The sequence below is a fragment of the Porites lutea genome, chromosome 4, assembly GCF_958299795.1.
Source record: "Porites lutea chromosome 4, jaPorLute2.1, whole genome shotgun sequence".
NCBI classification, from domain to species: Eukaryota; Metazoa; Cnidaria; class Anthozoa; order Scleractinia; family Poritidae; genus Porites; species Porites lutea.
In genome coordinates, this window is record NC_133204.1 from 3,477,042 (window position 1) to 3,497,301 (window position 20,260).

General features: G+C 38.2%; 1 protein-coding gene across 1 annotated transcript; it reads left to right on the forward strand.

Moving 5' to 3' along the window:
• Positions 1–5,490: 5,490 nt before the first annotated feature.
• Positions 5,491–19,022, forward strand: LOC140935300 (mothers against decapentaplegic homolog 3-like). The gene is made up of 5 exons (XM_073384845.1): positions 5,491–6,019; positions 11,253–11,387; positions 15,457–15,537; positions 15,742–15,777; positions 16,109–19,022. Exons 1-5 carry the CDS (start codon positions 5,608–5,610, stop codon positions 16,726–16,728), a joined length of 1,284 nt encoding a protein of 427 aa, XP_073240946.1. The 5' UTR covers positions 5,491–5,607; the 3' UTR covers positions 16,729–19,022.
• The last annotated feature ends 1,238 nt before the right edge of the window (positions 19,023–20,260 follow it).

The following is a 20,260-nucleotide window of genomic DNA, read 5'->3' on the forward strand; positions in this document are numbered from 1 at the left end:
GGGGAGGGGCTGAAGGGGCCTCTGCCCCTCCTCCTCCACACTTTTTGAAAAATAACTAAAGAAAAAAAAATAAAGTAATAAACATTTTCATATGAACCGTATATTTGCCATATCTGATGCGTAGTAAGCCTCATAACTCCTAATTTTACAAAACTACACTTAGTCGAAGACTTCTACTTTCTCAAACCAGCTAGGCTATGGAGCATATGCAAGGATGCGGAATGTAGTCATTTTATTGATGAAGGTTCTCGGTTAAATCTGAAGCCTACTCCAAGGAACTACGCTCTCTTATTAAAAACGAATTATATCAGCGTTGATCAGGGGCACCCAACGACTGTTTTCTGTAAAATATTTGTTCCGAGAAGCAAAAACGCCCTAGAATTTTCTATAGCTTGAGGAAGGCTAAAGATTTCGAGATAATCGTTCCATTCATGTACAATTTTCGAATTATATCTAATAAATTCCCTACGATTTTCTAATTAAGTTCAATTTCTCGCATTTCAGTCCCCAGGTTAGGCTATTTTTCGTAGGAAATGGAAACCTAAAATTTTCGGATTCGAAAATGCGATGGAGAGAGGATTCAGAAAAATTCTCACTTTCGTAAAACTTAAAATTGTATCTAAAATTTTCGAGAAATAATCCGGGTGGGGAGAGGGGGTACACCTGGGAATTCCTGGTGGCGGGGGTTTGTCGCCCGGTTCTCCAAATCCTGACCCTCTTTCAATTCAGACCAAGAAATATCATTTTTCACACCCATTCCAGACCTGGCCCTTAAGAAATTAAGTCATCATTACTTAGATTAGAAAAGCAACAAAAAAGAAATTAAATCCATTTCCAATTTCCATATTTTTCTTTCTTTGTTTCTTACTCATTTGGAATTGAAGTAATAAATACGTTCGTACACTACCGTAATTCCCTTGAAAACCATACCCGATTCTAGACCAAAATGAGCAAAGTCCCCAGGGGCGCTTTTCCCATGGCTTTGGAGGCTCAAAAGCCAGGGAAAAGCGCCCCTGGGGGCGAGGTTGTAAAGTCTATACCCGTTTTCAGATGCCACGGCGCAAAAACCCTACCCTTTTGGGGGGCACATACCTATACAGTGATATAGGGGAGTACCCCCTCCCCCGGAAAAATAATCCTGAGGCCCTTGTAATTTCGAAAAGACTCATATTTCCCTTACGATGACCAACCAGATACAAATTTTATAGCGTCACTTAGAGTTCATTTCTTCTAAAAGTACTCTGGATAGCCTAAAAAGTGTTTTCAATAACTTTCAGAGGAAACATCGTTGAGTGACCCTGGATGATGTAGTCTCTGACGCATTAAAAGCCTAACCGGAAATTTAAAGCTTTCATCAATGGTTGTGATATTGGATGCTGTACATGTTTCGATGACATTCTAGACAAAATGAGAGAGTAACAGGAACCTCAGAAGGTCATGATCTGCAAACTTCTGCATGTGCATGCCCAATCAGAGGCGCAGCAGGAGAAACGTCCTTTTCAGCGGTTTGAAAGTTATGAACATACCTCCGCTCAACAATGACTCGTGAAAGGTTCAGTAACCTGGCAGTTCTAAACAGCCACAAAAAGAAAAGAGACAAACTTATAGCCTGAGAAAATAGCCGACATTTGGCAACGCTACCACTTGTTTCGCCGCCAAATGACGTCTGAGAAACGAACGCAGAAATTCCCTACTCACCTCTGATGACGCGTCACTATCCAGCTGGGTAGTGCTTCTGATTGGTTGAATCAAATTTCCCATGCACGCGGCACGACCAATAAGAAGCGCTACACAGATCTGAATAGTGACGCGTCATCAGTATATGGAATTTCTGCGCTCGTTTCTCAGACGTCATTTGGCGGGGAAACCAGTGGTAGCGTCGCCGAATGTCCGCTGTTTTCTCAGGCTAACAAATTTGCCTTGCCTGCGGAGAAAGAAAATTTGCTGTTCGTAATGATAAAATTTGTAATGATCCACCTTCCCGTTCACCCGCCCTCTGCAAAAGAGGTGGAAACCGGCCCCCACTTTAAAAACTACTTCGCGGGCCCTGCTTTTGTTCTTGGTTCGTTGCCATTATGCTTTACAAAACCCTCAATTAAACAATTTTGAGTGAAGAACGTACTAGGGTGGGTTTGCTGACAGCTCGATAGAGACAGGAAGCTTATTGATACGGGGGCTTATTTATTTAGCAAAGACGATGTCGTATCAGTTCTCCATGAAGAGCTCTAATACAAAGTTGAAACGGCTCAAGTACAAGAAGTTGGAGGTGATGCAGTCGAACGCGAAGGCTCATCTAACATGATTGACATATGTATGGCCATCGACCAATCCGTTTCCCCGCACACTGGTGTGCGGACTATTCAAAATACCGGGGTTTTCTGGCAGGCGGTATTTCAACCGCCTCGTCCCTACTCCCTTTTTTTGGAACACGGCTCCGCCGCCAAAACTTTAATCTCGCACCCACACAATACCGCCAGCTACGCAGGCTATTCCAGTTGGTGAATGCACCTTCTCGCATCAGTAGACCTTTCGGGTATTTTCAAGGTCTTCCATTGAACTGACTAGACTATTCAAATTCCTCAAAAAGGCATTTCGGACTGATAACACTTGCTCGTTGTGCTTAGTGGACTGGTTCGTCTCCGTAGCTGACTTTTTTTCATGTTCGGTGACGGTTCTAGCAATCTCATGTCATCATCCGGTGTCGTAATGCTCTTGGATTTTCTGTAAGTCCAACGGTCCCACCTTCTCCTTTAATAGAAGCATTCTCTTTTTCACGGGCATGATCCACAGCAATTGGAGAGAATGCATTTGTGGACTTAAGAAAACTTGAGTATTTGACAGAAATAAAATCACTGGCTGTAGTGATTATTCTAGGTTTTGTGATAATGAAAAAAAATATTATTTTAAGTAAGTTTTGCGGAAAATGTCGTTACCACTATTTAAGGAGTTTTACAGATAAAATAGTATGCTTCATGCCGAGGGGTACTCAACAAAATTATACGGGGAGGCTCCGCTCCGACCCTTACTCTTTTATATACCATTTTTGACAGAATAAATATCCCTTTAGTATATCTATAGGCAAATGGTACCCAATACATATACCTAGTTTAGAACTTTGCATCGCTTTTAACCGCTGTAAACCATTGTCTTTAATATATTATGAATAAATGTGAACTACGGCTTGAAAAACCACTGCAAAAACCCTGAACCGTCAATGTAGCTCAAAGTTGGATCAAACAAGATCGTGATTAGTCGAAAAACATAAAAATAGAGTTAAAGTAAAAAAGACTACTACAAAGACTGATCAAACAACGTGAAAAAGGCTGAGGTATACAATGTTTCGACTGGCCATCCAATATCAGTCTTCATTAGGTTTATTCAGTATAATAGGAAAAACCACGAATACACACTGTAAAATAATAAACGGAAGTTACGTGGTATGACGTGGTAAGGTGTGGCTGCTAAGAAAAATAAACGTAACCGAAAAAAAAATAAAGATTACATAATGATTATAGTTCGTCACGTTTGTTCATTCCCAGAGGCTCGATGGTTTTGGCCTGGTGAATGAGGTGCGTCTCACGTGCTTTCCTAAGACAACTTCGTTCATATCTAAGTGGGATAAGTAACATATGGGAAACAGAGTGGCTATTATTAATACATCACAAAACCAGAGTGTTTTATCCACTTTTTTACAGCCATAAAATGTGCCTCTTAGCCCGTTTGGGACTTTTTACAAATCAAAATGATAGACTGATTTCCCTACTCTTAATTCATATCCTTCAACTAGTGAATTCCCAACCCTTTCTTATACCTGGAGCCTGAAAAAAGCACCCCTATCGAGCTTGTACAGGCCTCCTTGTACAGGCCCAAGAGAGTACCCCTCGGTTTCACGACGAAAACTCTGCTATGTGCTCGTCTCTAAACAAAGATGGAACTCTTCTTAATGGATCTTTTCACTTATATAACATTTCCGATGTATTTGATAGCAAATAGAGAGTAGAAGTCGTTACGTCATGTTGCCATGGTAGCAAAATTTTGGTGTGACAACAAAACGATAACTCACCTAAAAGTCTATTCGCACTATTTCAAACTTCACCGATCTTATTCAGTTTCATTTAATTTAGCAAATGTTGGCAAAATTTTCCTTGCGACCGTATCTATCGTTGTCTAAGGTAAGAAAAAGAAAGCGACAATTTTGGAGTTGTGTTCACCTACTCAATAAATTGGGCTCGTGAAATGAGGAAGTTTCATGTCGTAGTCAGTGCAACAAACGGTAAAGAAATGTCGTGATCCACGTGCAAAGTTGGTGTTTGTTATATTTGCCGTTGTCCTTGCGGTCGCTGTCGTCATTGGTTTTGTTGGAACAGGCTATATTACTTGTAAAAAATTTACCCCGAAAAATGCATTTTTCATTTTAAACTGATTTATTCCTGTTACATAACTTTTCAGCGGTGCCTCTATATCAAAAATTCTTAAGTACACAGAGGTCTATTTTAATAGGTACACTTTAAAATAGGCACACTTAGGTTCTTTTATCACAAAACGCACAAATCCCTCTTTTAACAGCCTGTCTAAGAGGTTTAGAGTGGCAAAACAACAACTTAGCACGTGCATCGCGCTTTTTTTCTTTAGTATCACTGCAGGACTACGACGTAAAAATACCTAATTTCACGTTTTGTTGAGAACGTGGACACAAGACAATGACTTTCTTTTTCTGTTCCTGAACTTTGATACAGTCTTTTAGAATTCAACTCCAGAAAAAATTGCCAACATTTAACGAACTGAATGAGGTGGAATAAGCGCAATACGGTTTAAAGCAACGCGAATTCACTTTTTAAGTAACGGTTTCGTACCCGTTGCCGTCATCGTTGCTTCAGCTCCCTCTTCGTGGTCCTATCAGGTTTAAGTACCGGAGATCTTATCAAGTTCTAATGAGATTTCCAATTAAGGTCTCCAGTATTAGTTCGCTACTAATTAAAATTTTAATCAAAGGCGAATCAATTCATTCTAAACTATCAAGTTACGTTTCCATCCTACTATTTTAATCTATTTCTACTGAAATTCTAAATGATGCTGTAATATATCTTAATCAACTTTTGATTTCATACTCACACTGGCATGCAAGCTACATGGCTTTTCGGTTCAGTTGGTTGGGCAATATCTTTTTTTGTTCTTTGTCTGTTGAATTGAAAATTTGTGTCCTTTCTACCCACAGGTTATCAAGGTTATCCAGGAGGTCTCTAAAAATAAACGTACATCGATTTAAATATTCAATTCTCTTATTTTAGTAGGCGGAAGTTTGTTGATACTAATTAAGCAAGCAGGTTTTTTGGGCTTTTTTCGTCGCTTGTTCTATAAAAATGCTTGCGTCACGTGATATCAACCGACAAGGATACATAAGCTTTGTGTCAATGTCAATAGAGTGTGACGTAAATGAATAGCGAAGTCTTATTGGCTAGTATACTCCTTGCTTGCCTCAGCTGTCAGTCAAAATGGACTCGATCCCTGGTGCAATGAGCGAAGGATAGCTAACTTCGCAGAGTGGAAAGATAGCGCGTTTTTTTGTCACTCGAAAGGGGAGGCGAAGTTGGAAGTTGTAGTTATAAAATGACTACACTTCTACCCTTTACACCGCCTATAGTGAAGCGCTTGCTGGGCTGGAAAAGAAGTACGGACCAAAATGACGATGACAAATGGGCCGAAAAGGCCGTCAAGAGTTTAGTGAAGAAGTTGAAGAAGACCGGAGGCCTCGAGGAGCTAGAAAGAGCGATCACCCAGGGAAGTACAAACCCGGGAATACCTACAAAATGTGTGACAATCCCTCGCAGCTTGGACGGCCGTTTGCAAGTTTCGCACCGTAAAGGCCTTCCACATGTGATTTACTGTAGATTATGGCGTTGGCCAGACTTACAAAGCCATCACGAGCTACGACCGATCGAATCTTGCGATTATGCTTTCAGCTTGAAGAAAGACGAAGTTTGTGTGAATCCTTTCCACTATCAGCGAGTCGAGACGCCAGGTAACGTAACCAAAAGTATTCTTGTAATTTCTTTACGCAAAAAAAGCCTTGCTAGTAAAGGAAGGGTTTGCTTTTGTGTTCGCTCGGCGTCCCAATTAGTCGATCTCGTTTTGTTTTGGTCTCGGCGCGTGTAACATTAATTTGTACACTGCTCGTGTGTTGGCAGATCGTTGTCGGTGTCAAACCGTTTGTATATTTCACTTACGCCAAAGTTATACTTTGTCTATATCGAAATAGCTGGGATGACAAGCGAACATAATCGCCGACAACGTTGTAATGCCTAAGTTGTGAAGAGAAATAAGCTTACATATTTCTTGTAGCTCTCTTGCTCTGCTCACATGTGTTTGATAATTACCAAACCTTGGTGGAACGAATATTTTACGTACTATAAAGGAAACACAATCCTTTTGAGGTTAAGTTTCTACTCGAATCATCTTTCGTTTAATTTCTATGAATTTAGTAAAAGTGTTCTCATTTTTTTTATTTCATTAACCAAACGTGTGCAAGAACCTGCAAAGGATTTCCGAAAGAGATCGTGTACCATTCCGGAGTATTTTCCAAGTGGAATTTCGTTGTACAGGCGTATATTTTCTGACCTTCGATATTCAGTTGTTGCTTATTAGATCTAGGATTTGATCCGATCTGATCAGTCGAAATTTCCATTTCAAAACAGATGCTTAGATTTTTGACGTCGTAACTCTTACATTAACCTGTATGTTTTCTACATATCACGAGAAGGGTTTTTAGGCGTAGTTTTGCTACTGCTTTCTGATCGCCACTTTTCTTAAAGTAGCAAAGAAGTTGTAGAGAAAACAAAAAATTAACTGTTTCATATTTTACGAAAGCAAGTTAGATGTACTCGTTGGATCTTAAATAACATGATTTTCAATTCATACAGTGTTTTAATCGTCTTTGCCTTCGACTCACTCGCGTCTTATTTCGATCCGTATTAAAGTTTTTATACGTTGTAGGATGGTGCTTGTCATCTTTTGTTTCCTTCAGTTGTATGCAGATTTAGTAAATTGTGTATTTGACATTTGAGTTTGTGTGTTTATGTTAGCGTGGGATCACGCTAAGCGAACTTTCAAGTACTTTCAGCAACCCTTTGACGGGATTCTTCAATGACATATTGTTTCAGTAGAGTTTTATATTGATTTAAAGGTCGTTGAAAATTTTATTATAAGCTTGACTTGCCTGGCGATGGAAGTATTGCAATGTGTTTGACCACGACCTCGGCGTGTTTTTTTGATGTGCTCACTTCCATGAGGTATTTTAATCCGCGGAAAGCAACACTTCGAATACTGGGATGTTTTCAGTTCATAAATTGCTTGGCAGAGATCACAGTATTGGCGTCTTTTGTTATCTAAGTATTTCTCTCTGAAAATTGCTATTTTGTCTTTTTGCGCGTTCCTTAATTCATGCCCACTACATTTCATCCATTGCGCGTACATGTAAAATAGTTTATTATTTTAAACACCAATCTAGCTAATACCTAGCTTTTTTCGCATGTAACAGTGAGATTATTTCTCTACATGTACGTGTGTTGTCCTTGTGAAAACAATATAGGGGAAATAAAATACAAAAGATTTTGGCTTATATCGAACTCCGGAAGGGAGTTTCCTTGCGTTCCAAAACAGGAGATTTTTGTTATCTGATATAAACATTTTTGACCAAGTGCGGATCACATCAATCATATTTGATGTCTTTATCGAGGAAAGGGAAATTCTTCTTTAGATCTTTCAGTGGTAGTTAAGTTTGTATAGGCCACTTAGTTTAACTAATTTATTTTTTTCCATCAAAACTGTAGCAACATTTGAATTTTAATTGTTGGTTTTTATATTGACAGGAAGTCTATTTAAAGCCTTAGGATTAATGCCGTAATTACAGAATTCAATATTTTTGTTTTCATTTGAGCCTACTCAGTATATCTGTAAAAGACATTTTACTCTCAAACTCTGTTTCCAGTTGTATATTCTGGAAAAAGTCACATTCAGTAACTCTGTAGGATCCATCCTTATTTTAGTGGAATGCAAGCATATCATAATTTGAGATCTCTGAGTGTATTTTCTCTTTGTTTCTTTGTTCTATCTCTACTGGTGTTTTTGTTTTTACTGCTAAAGCTCTGTGTCTTATTTCTGTTCGTTTGATGGGAAGAATGAAATGTTGATGCTTTGCTTTAGACAGGTCATGAGTTGTTGTATGTTTTGTTTTTGTCTGTTGCCAGTAATAGGCTGAAAAAAGCAACCATTTCCTAGATTTACAGGTAGTGTTAATTGGGAGGGGCCTGTCCTCTGGTGTCAAAAATTTTGGAACAGTCGTATAGTTGTCAACAAGAAAAAGAAGTTCCTAGAATTGATATGCAATGTTCACGTTTGTCATATTCAGGGTTATAAAATGACAATTCCATTACCATCTCTTTAAAAGTGGATTGGACGATTTTGGAAAATTTAACTTTGGTGGTTTTTTGCACCTTGAAATCCACTTTTCCTGTGTAAGGTGTTGAGAGATTTTTTTTCGATTTACACATTCTCAAAGCACTTATTCTGATTATCACATTAGTAAAATAACAGTTGCAACCCTGTTGAAGTGGTCTTACAATTTTTTATCACTGCAGTACAATTTGTTATTGTAGTAGTTTAACTTGTGGTCTATGATGTTTTTTTTTTCACATGTTCTCTGTCAATTGACATTCAGAGTTATTTTGTTTTTCCTAAACTGTGGCAGAGAGGCCAAATGTGGTGTGATGTGATTTCTGCTTTGTACAGGAGTAAGACCAAAAAATGTTGTTTAATTATAAAGCTGTGTTGTAGGGTTCAGTTCAATATCTCATTTAGGTGTTGTATGGTCAAACCTACTAAAAGTAAAGTAAAATGTAGTTAAAAATACCGTATATCCTCTATTAATTAATAATAATTAATAATAAGCCCGCTCCCTTTTTAGGGGAAGAAATTTAATAAGCCCCCCCCCATTAAGCCCCCCGCCCCCCTGTTAACATCATAGAGGTATTCACACCCAATCTAGGCTAACCCAATCCTGTGAGATTGGTGTTCTCTCCAGGGGTTTGGAATAAAGTTTAAAAAGATGAATTTCAAGCTGCATTCTACCCTTCAAACTTGATCAAGTGTCCCCAGAGAAGATGGCAGTATCCCTCCCACCCTACCCTAATCACTTAAAAATTGAGGTCAAACTCTCTCATTAGAAGGCTTGCACCTTCTGCTTGGCACTCGATCAATGCTCCCGTACCTCCATTAAACAATGAGTGCAAGTGAGAGTGTTGGAAAATAAAACGCTAGTTAATGTTATAGAACAGTACATGTATGCTGCTTTGCTAATGCTTGCCAACAGTAAGATCGCAGTCTATCAGTGTTTTCAAATTGTTTTGTACTGCATGGTCTACATATGTTTCTGGCATTCCTCTCTAGGGAAAGATAGCTGGATGCTTACATTGTATTAAATAATAATAATAATAATAATAATAATAATAATAATAATAATAGCAATAATAACAAGTGGGCTTAACTCTTATTAAATTCATCTTGGTTATTTGTACTCTTAATTCATGACCTAAGTGTCTGAATGATAAAGCATAAGTATATTTAAAAAGTAAACGAGAAGAAATTTGATGTTGATCCCTTTAAGAGATTCTAAAAGAAGTTTAAATTCAGGGCTTTAAGTTGTTATTAAAGTAAGCCCATGATAGACATAGCCTGCATAAACATTTATGTCTAGTGAACATATTGATTGCAACACAAGTACTCTACATGCATGTAGAGCAGTTGGTGAATAAACAGTTAGTTTAAAGAAGCTGTGGTTCTGTGTCAGTGCAGGAGTGAATTGTTTCTCTCTGATGAAGGTTTTAAATGCCCAAAGCATGAACCTTTGAATCACTTTGTCACCACTTTCGGTTATGAACTTAACAGATTAAAAAATGACTCTTTCTACCAAGCAGGTTTTGATTTTTAAATCTGTCCTGAAGTCCTAAAGTTTACAGTGGAGATGTGATGCAGTTGTGCCTAAGAATTTAGCAGCATTTCATGTACTTTCACATGGTCCACACTGTACATGTATTTTAGAAGTATTTATTTTTAAATTAATAGTATTTTACGTGTTTTGGGTCCATTCTAGAATTGAATGGGTTGCAATGTAGGTTTCTGTGCAAACATCAAAGGGGACACTTAAATGCCAAATAAATGTAACATAAGAAAATTAAGTCATTTATCTCAACCAGTGGGTATTGAGTGATATTTTTAGGACAGTTAAGTACCCAAATGAGCCTATTTAATCTTATTTAAGACTAACGGCTTATTTTCTTAGCTGTAAATGATGTTATTGCTAAGTTTTTCTCCATACTAAGATGTGAATAGATGTTTACTACTGCGAAAGGTCACTTCAAAGGAGACCTTGAGCTTGTATTATTTTTAGATGATGTCTGAAATATAGAAAGTTATATTGAAATCCAATTAGTTAATTGTTTACGTTTATGTACAGGAGATTTCCTTATGTACATTCAGGAAAACACAAATGTATACAGACTACAGGTTATCTCAAGTTAGAGATTGACTTCGTTGCCTTCTCTGGCACCCAGTCAGTCCTCAAAATAGATAAGAAGAAATCCTCTTGGACTGCAGCCGTGTTATTAGCTGACAGTCTGGATGGTTCTTGTTTTGAGCCACCCAGAACTAGACTAAATGAATATCAAAATAATATTTACTGGGTCGTTAAGGCATCATCACCTAAGGAATGGCAAAACAATTGAACCATTTATTTGAATTAAATCTTTGAAGCCCATTCTCCTGAACTTTCCTTTAAAGACATGAAAGGGTAACTACAGAAGTGTTTAAGTAAATGCATATGTGATTATGCTGATTTGTGTTTATGGGTAATGGTTGCTTACAGTTGCTTATATAATAGGCCTTTGTACCTTGTGCCCAGTACCTTGGCCTTTGAATAGAAAGCGAGGCTGGCGGTACATGTAACCTCATTTTATCTCAAAGCTTCCTGTTTTTCACATGTAAATGATCATGATCACAGGCCTTGTTATCTTGAAAATAACCTGATTTGTTCATGAAAAGCTGCCAGGAGACATGTTTGTAGCAATCACCATCGTCATTGCTAAAGCCCCCAAATATCTCTTGCCCTGATTTTTAAGCTCCTTTAGAAGTCCTCATAAGCCCTGGACATACATTCTGTACATGTATTTGTGAGAATTGTAAAATTAAAATTTTTTTTTCAGTTCTTCCGCCAGTTCTTGTTCCACGAGTGCCAATTGATAGAGCCATAGAAAGACCAGCATTACCAGACGTCTTCAGACCAGACAACACTCCCTTTCCCATTTCAGAACCAACCAATTCTCCTTTCCAGCTGCCTGGTAGGTAAAATCCTCCCTATAGTGGTAATTTTATTTTAGTAGTGCTCTTCTGTGTGCGAAGTGCACTCAGTGGAGCACCAATGGTAAGAAATAATGGTTATCCATACATCCTATAACTTTTGGTTGTGACATCTGTCCATTTGTCCACCCTTTTTATGTTAGTGGATGTGGAATGTGCTCAGAGTCTAAGGCATGTACAATCCGTGTTTAACTTGCTATACGTTACTTGCACATCTCCCATAAGGCACCTTTTTTGCCCCCTAAAATTTTGCATTCATTTCTCCTGGGTATTACAGCCACCCCAAGAGAAATTGGAAACAATGCTTAGGCAAAATGTTTTGGGGAGGGACTTCTGACCAGTTGCACATGAGTGTATCATGGGCATAGGTGTACAACTCATTGAGTTGACCTGTTTTTTTTTTTAAGTTTTCCACTGACCATTTTTTAGGTTTTTTAATTGATCAGAAGCTCAGGTCCATTTTTCCAGAGGAATTCAGTTTGCTTGCTTCATTGGTACATTGCTTTAAATTGTGTACATAATTGAGGTTAAAAAATTGTAGAAATAATAAATACATGTAAGGAGGACACTGGGAACACTTTTGTGGGACTACTATTTCTTACTGATCATCCAAATGAAAGGGAATACTGTTCAGAGAGGCCGTGTTGCATCTGGCTAGTTCATTTGTTTTTAATGCAAATTAGGTGTCCTTATTCACTATGGAACTTCAGAAATTACTTGTAAATGAAAAAATGCACAGCTTCCTGCCTTCATCTTAAGCATTATATCAAACATTAGAATCAACAAAAACGATTTTGAAAAAATGTTAGGCTAAAAAATGACTAATTGCAGTCCAGTTCAATCTTTACCAAGTTTGTCCATCTGTGCTGCCTTTTGTATAATTTGCTGGGTTATATATTCCTTCTGGCAATGTTTTGATGTATTGTTTTTATGTTTCACACAGTTAGGTCAGTAGTTCTGACTGTTTGGACTTGTAGCACAATACACATGTACATTAGTGGTTGCTCCAATATATTTTCCTATATCTTTGCAAGCTAATGACGGATTTCGTTTAAACTTTCTACCTTACTTCAACAAGGATTGTAGTTAATTGATATGTTAACAAGACGCTACGGAGCTAGCGTACACTTCGGCGTCGTGGTTGTGGAACTAATTAATTGTAAATGCGGAGGAATAGTAAGAAATCAAATATGGTAAGAGTAAGGTGTGAAATTATGGGATTTGTCAGGATATTCTGAAAAGAGCAACATCCAAGAGGCCTAATTGCCAAAAACTAGCATTTCAGGAGAAATTGTCTCCGCGATATTAGCCCAGTTATGCTCTGATGACTCCATACAAATCCTTCTAAAAAACAATTCTCTATTTTTCTTAGTCACATCAGGCTTCAAAAACAGCATAGCAGTCTCATGTACTGATTAAAGATATGTAAGGCATGGGTAAGGATTCAATTACGTTGAAAATGGAATTGGCTAAAACTCAAAGTCACGAGTTCGAATGTTTTGAGAATAATTATTCACTGACTTTCAGCACGCAGGGATGTCGGATTAACACAAGGAAGTTTAACACCAAAGGAACATAGCCTTTACAGAGCTTTAAAACACAGCATCCGTCAACACAAACTTGACTTGAACTTTGAGTAAAACTAAACAGCCTCTACCAATAATAACAAACTCTCACTTGAACTTCAGATATCTTACGGCTTCCGCGAACTTGTAAACACAGAACCTGAATAATCGACCTTCGTCACACTTGACTAAACACAGCAGTCCAGCTCGTGGGATAAAACTTAGTTCGTCAAAAGAACTCCCTTGGAACTTGTATACCGTTTGACATAAGGTTCTAGAAAATACTAAGCAGGCGAATAGTAGCAGCTTTTCGACATATTTTATGATTTCAGTAACTAATGCAAATCTGCTGACTCATGCTGAAATGTAAACATGCCCTAATTAATTATTCATGACTAATGCGAAGAAAGTCACGCAACACATGAAAGCAATTTTACTACGTAACACTCAACAAAGACAAAATGTCTTTGTGCAGCATTTTGTAACTTTAAATTCATCATAAAACAGTTCGAAAGGAGGGCTCACTTGGAAATGTTTTTCAACACTTGAAGAGAAATTTCGTGTCGCTGCGCGGCCACGAAATATCCTCTATTTATTCCTCGAGTAATTTAAGACTAAACTCGAAGTGATCTCAAGATATCACGAAGTAGTCCAATCTCATTTCGTGAAATAGTTGAAACAAGCCGAAAAGTCACGAACTTGCACGCCCAATTTTGTCCCGCAACTAGTGCATCATTTCATAACTATTTTTCATATCCCAAACTACCTTGGGTCGCAGTAGCGCAATCGGCTAATCCCTCAACTTAGAGTCTCCTCTGATCTGACGGGTCACACAGGTGAGTCGGTTCAAACCCCGGGAAGGCCAAAATAATAATTCTTTCTTCCTGGAAAAAGTTTAAGAATAAATCAAAGAAATCGAAGTGATCTCGAGATATCTCGAACTAATTCGGCTCTCACTTCGACAAATAGCCGAATAGAGCCGAAAACCTACAGACTTTGCTTGCCCAATCTAGTCAAAAAATTGCAACTTTGATACATTCCTGAGCGTCGCGAATCCTTTACTTCGCGCTCCGCCTAAGTAAAAAAATATCATTTGGAAGAACCTAGGAACAAAAAAATCTTGAAGATGAAAGAAAATAGTTACAAAATCATCATGTAACGCGTAACAGCTAATTTGCATGAAATAGTTAAAAAAGTAAAATTTCACCCTTAACACTATCTCATTAAGAAAATTCAACAGATCAGAAATATTAAATAGGAAAAAACGACACCATACGCAAAATTACAGTTCTCTGCATTTATTTTTCAAATAACGAGAATTATAATTCTAGGGACGGTTGCCATTAAGTGCCTGTGTAACGCTCAAGGTCCAACAGCGCTCCATGCCTTACAAATACACGGCTAGCGACTTCCAACCGCACCTACAAAAGAAGATAATTCGTCTGATTAAAGTTCATAACATTGTTTACCATCGAGTAAGAAAGGTTTTTAAAGATTACTCACGGTGATGAAGAAATAAAGAATTTTCGTGTTCGGAAACTAAACTGTTGTGTACTTTTGATGTGTGAAATTAAATATTACTTACCCGAAAGAAAACCGGTATCTCAGCCTCTAGTTAACAATGGTCACTGATACACAGCTGCAACACAGTTCAGTTACTGGTCTTCAAATCCTGGTAAGGTTTTTAGTCTTCAGTAGGCTTAAAACGAAGAAATTCTACAAATGGTGAATCGGAAACATATTTCCAGTTGAATGCCATGTTTGTCTTAGCGTAACAATCGAATTACCACCACACTCCCAGCAGAAAACTTCCCAAATGAGACTTGAATTCAAGCCATTTTCCAGCCGAAATCCACAAGAAACAGCGAAGGAGTCCTGTGTAACCTCTCCTTAGTATCTGGGGGGTGTTTTTATAACAAATCAGGGGCAAGAAGCGGGAAAACGTGAGGTATAAATAGAGTGGACGTCACGATTGCGTTACACAATACCAAGATGAATACCGAGAAGAAAAGCCTTTCAAATAAATGTGGAGGGAAGAAAAGATCAAGAAAAAGAAAGAGGCAGACAAAAAGCACTTCTAGCTTAATACACTTGTTGTATTTTAGCGATAATAGTCATGCTAAGCAAGCCAAAAAGTCAGATGCCATGCCCAAAAAGGATTCTGGGTAATTTCTAAAATAAGCTGTAGACAAGAATTATACCATGAAAATTTTTCCAAATATGTTTCTTTGATGTTAATTACTTAATATCTGGCAAGTTATGATGGTTTGGGAATATTTTACTCATTTTCATAAAAGTACCCTATGTTACACTGATGTACATGTGTATTGTGGTACAAGTCTTGCATTTCGATAAATTTCTTGACACAGCTCCTTTAACTCATTTTATAATATTGTTTTCATGACCTGTCGATTCTGAGAGTTATCAAGTAATTGGTATAATATATCACTCAAAGGTGTCTCATATTCTTTTTATTTATGTGAAGATACTCCAAATGGGGCAGGTGGATACATGTCTGAAGATCAGTGCTCTGAACTGTCTGGAGAACATCAGCAGATGCAGACAGGTCAGCTATTAGTTGTTAGTTTGAACCTCCAAACATATATTATTCTGTTAAGTAGGTACATGTACTGGCATTCAAGGTAGTTGTGAGGTATGTGGGGGAGTGAAGCTTACACTAGGGACTTAAAGATTCAATGACGTAACGATATTGAGAATGTTGCTTAAAAAGTGAAGTACTGTTCTTATTTTATTCTTATTTTCCTTGCAGATGCTTGTCCTCTATCTCCAGATCCGTCGTTGGCAGGTATGACTATTGAAATGATTAAAAAGAGAAAACAAATTAAAGAGGCAAATAAAAAGAGGCCTGTTAAGTGCCTGTTAACAAATGCATCGCTAAAATGGAGATTGGGTTCCTTGAGTATCCAGGGGCCAGTGAATCACATGATCGATTTACTGCTGAGCTCAGGCACTTACATATAAGGTGGTCTTAGTTGTTGACTCCTTTAAATTGCATTTAAATGCATTAATTGTGATACCCGGTAGGTCAAATTGTACAAACGACTCAGGCCACAGACGTGCAAGTTCTGTTGCTATGTGTATGTGATTTTGAGTGCTGTTTGTGCTCTCTTTGTTAGATGCTCAACCAGTTCAGTATACAGAACCTACTTACTGGTGCCAAATTTCCTATTACGAGATGAATACAAGAGTTGGTGAAATTTTTAATGCAGCCACGCCAAGTCTAACAGTTGATGGCTTTACTGATCCTTCAAGTGCGGACAGGTTTTGCCTTGGATTGTTGTCAAACATTAATCGAAACCCTCAGGTTGAGTTGACACGGAAACACATTGGAAAAGGTGTACGTCTTTATTACATTGGTGGGGAAGTCTTCGCAGAGTGTTTAAGTGACAGTAGTATATTCGTTCAAAGTCCCAACTGCAATCAACGATATGGCTGGCATCCTGCCACTGTTTGTAAGATTCCTCCTGGTTGCAATCTGAAGATCTTTAATAACCAAGAATTTGCGCAGTTATTATCGCAATCTGTCAATCAAGGTTTTGAAGCAGTATATGCATTAACTCGTATGTGCACAATCAGGATGTCTTTTGTCAAAGGCTGGGGTGCGGAATATCGCAGACAAACTGTCACAAGCACGCCCTGTTGGATTGAGCTCCACCTTAATGGCCCTCTTCAGTGGTTAGATAAAGTCTTAACTCAAATGGGTTCCCCATCTGCTCATTGCTCATCAATGTCATGAAGAATATTGTGGTCACATATAATTGATTATCCATGCTGTATATGGAAAAGTAAGTTAGACTAATAGCTAAGAGTGTCTATAAATTTAATGTTTTAATACTAGGGTTAGATTTTTATTTTGGGTGATCTAATTTGCTTCTAACTGCTGACTGTGCCGTATGTTAGTATTCAATAGCTGATGTACAGTTACATTGTAAAGCTCTCCCATCATATTCATTCTGGGACAAAAACTTAAGTTGTAGGTATTGTAGAGTGGTGATAGAACCTGTCATTAAACAATTAAAATCATGCATTTAATGAAACAGTCAACTCTCTTAACAGTGGTCCAGGAAAGAATTCACAAAAAAATCCCATTTCTTTTGGTGAAAATCTAAGAAATAAAAACTATAGCACTGTTTAAGAGTTCTGCCGAGAGGTTTCATTTCAAAACTAACACTGTAAGATTTTGTCTACAGAGCTTCAAAATTTAGAGTGATAAATTATGACATTTTTAAGCAGTGAACGGCTTAATTGGCACCTCTATAAAATGTGAACTAGTTGCAAAGATGGACAGTTAAATTTCTGGTACCAATTATGTCTACCAGAGAGTTGATTGTTAAATAACAAAATAATTCATTAAGATACAAGAAGACTAATCTTCTACAGGCTTCTTGCAAAGGCTGGACAGACTACAATAATTATTTTTATTACCGCTGGTTGCATCTAAGCGTGTACACGTGAGAAAAAAACATGACATGTTTTGCCGCCAAACATTCGAAGTTTGGAGTAGGCGGCTGTTGTCAACTTGATTTGTTTTTGCTCAACAAAATATTCTTTGCAAGAATTTGTAGACACTAATAATAATTTCTGGAGGCAAGTGTGCTGTTTCTGAGCAAGAAATATGCCTGAAAGTTGAGAAAAATGGAATATGAGTTGAATGTGCTGATCTAAAAAATATACACAGTTTACCTTTGGTGCGTCGGTTTCCTTTAACGGCTGTCAAACTTCAAATGTTTTGCGGCAAAACACGTCATGTCTGGGACCCTAATAGAACATTTTTTTATCTCGTGTCCACGCTTTGATGCAACCGAGAAGCTATGATGAGAAAATGCCATATCCACTCGTATGGTGCTCATTTAATTGTGGTAGTTTTTAACGTGGCAGTCATTCAAAGGAATTGCATGTTGATATTACTGGAGCAGAACAACTGCATCATGGAAATGGAAGAAGGATTAATGTTACACACAGTTTTGACGTCACAGGCCTGCTTCATAACAATAGTATGTTAGCCGCAGAATGGTGGCTGATGTGTTAGATTTGTAGGCTGTCCTGTCATGAAGTGTATGTACAATGTACCTGTACAGTCATCAAAGGGTCGGGTACTACAATGAAAATAGGTATTAGTCCAGCATAGTTAACAACATATAGAAAGCTAGTCTCTGTAATTCCATAATAATAGTGTTAGTAGGCTAATTGGGGGAATCTTGGCAAGAAACGCCTTTTTGTATGAAACAAGTGACTAAAGTGAAGGATTAAGCTGCCAATTTTAAAACGTCCGCGAAAGACTGTTGGTTTCCTCTACAGAAACGAATTTTAATTAGATTGTCAATTAAGGGTCAGTTTATATGAATAACCGGGCTGGCCCGCTTTACTAGGCTGGCTCAGCTCATACCCGGTTAACCAGTATAAACAGGCCTTAACACTGACAACTCTACTGATTATCAACAGGTCCATAGAGATCTGTAATAGAAGTTTTTCCGGCTCTGTTCTAGCCTGCGTAGCTGACGGGATTGTTATTTAACGCGAGCAAAGTTTTGGCATAGGAACTGCGAAGCCGCCCAGAGATTGGATGGAGACGCTTTGAATTTTCTCGCGCCTTCGCCGCCAAAACTCTCACACGCGCAAAAACAATTGCGCCAGCTACGCTGGCTAGCTCTGTTCACACTACACGCTTGCACATTTTAAGTGTAGTTTGAGTATGGTATTGCCCAATAAATTAATCGAATTGTATTGCCCAGGTTATACACCAATACATTTTAAAGGTAGTGCGACTTTCGAATTGTAATTATAATTTTAAAGTGATTTTAGTACATTAGAGTCAGATTGTAAATAGGAACACAACGAAGTTAATGTAGTGTAATTGCGAAGAGTAACGCTTCGAGCTCGTCTCAGTAGGTATATTCACCGTTTTTATTTCTTGCTTCTAATACAGATTTTATTTTATTGTGTACAGTATTTCGAGATAATTTGGCTATCGAATGTACGTTACACCGACCTAATAGCATTAAATGTTGGTCGCCGGATATTTTAACTTTCTATTAAGAGGTGTGATCTTTCTGAAGTTGGAGCCCCTGCCATTGCTATTAGGGACCTTAAAGCTTCGGTAAAACGGTCAACAAAAACGTGCAGCTTGTTTTGCAAAATTGCTGCAGAAAGAGTTGAAAAGCGTAGTTGCGCGTTTTACCCACGTTCAAACCTGTTAACGTGTTTTATTACAAGACAGTTTTGATGTTGGCGGTAAAACGCGCAACATCGCTGTTCAACTCGTTTTACAGCAATGTTGCAAGACAAGTTGCATTCTTTTTGCTACCCGTTTTGCCGTACCCATAGCTACAACGACGGTGACACAAATTTCCCTTCTTAGGGAAAGTTCATTTAATATGACAAGGGGGTGGGGGATGAAGATATTGAGGGGGGGCTCCGAAAATTTTTAGACACCCGAAGGGGGGGCTCTGAAAAAATTGTTGCGCTAGGAGGGGGGGCTCCGAAAATTTGTATACTTCAAAACCAACACATGACATCATCATACAGATTGGATGGTTTTCAACTCAACAATTTAATGACCTGTGCAACTCAGCTATATCACGTGGTTTACAGATATAACAAATGTAGTCTCAGTAATTATTACACTCTTGTTCATCCCAAAAATGCTTTAGAAAATTGTATCACAACTGTATCTCAAGTTTGTCATACTATAAACCATTGAAGACAATAACGGTAAATATATTTAATACAGTCTAGCGATCTTTTTTCAGGGGAGCAAAGGAATTGAAGGAGGAGGGGGGGGGGGCTCTGAAATTTTTTCGACTACCAAGGAGGGGGCTCCTAAAAAATTGAACCGCTAGCGAGGGGGGCTGCTAAAATTTCAAGCTTCGAGTTTCAATATCTTCATCCCCCCCCTTGTCATATTAAATGAACTTTCCCTTAAACGTTTGACTTGTTATTGAGAGTGTTTCTATTTTAGGAAGAAGATCGCAACCCAGGGTCGAACCCGGACCTCGAACGCCGGGCCTTTAGTATCCTAATCTCTCTCACTTACCACTACACTACCACACCGACCCACTAAAATTCTGAAAATATTTAAGTACATAAATTTGCAAACTGTCTCTCTTAACTGATACATAAATAACAGGTGACCCTGGCCCTTTCAAAAAAGTATTATTAGCCTTATTACATCTATCACGACTAAAGGCTTGGTTACCATCGACCATCGAAAATTGCAACTGACCGATTTCGAAAGTGGAATAGGCGACGGCCACGGCAACTGGAACATC

Coding starts and splice junctions, on each gene's coding strand:
- LOC140935300 (XM_073384845.1), top strand. CDS start 5,608: ATGACTACACTTCTACCCTTTACACCGCCTATAGTGAAGCGCTTGCTG. Junction 11,388..15,456: donor TTCTCCTTTCCAGCTGCCTG/GTAGGTAAAATC, acceptor ATTTATGTGAAG/ATACTCCAAATGGGGCAGGT. Junction 15,778..16,108: donor TCCAGATCCGTCGTTGGCAG/GTATGACTATTG, acceptor TCTCTTTGTTAG/ATGCTCAACCAGTTCAGTAT.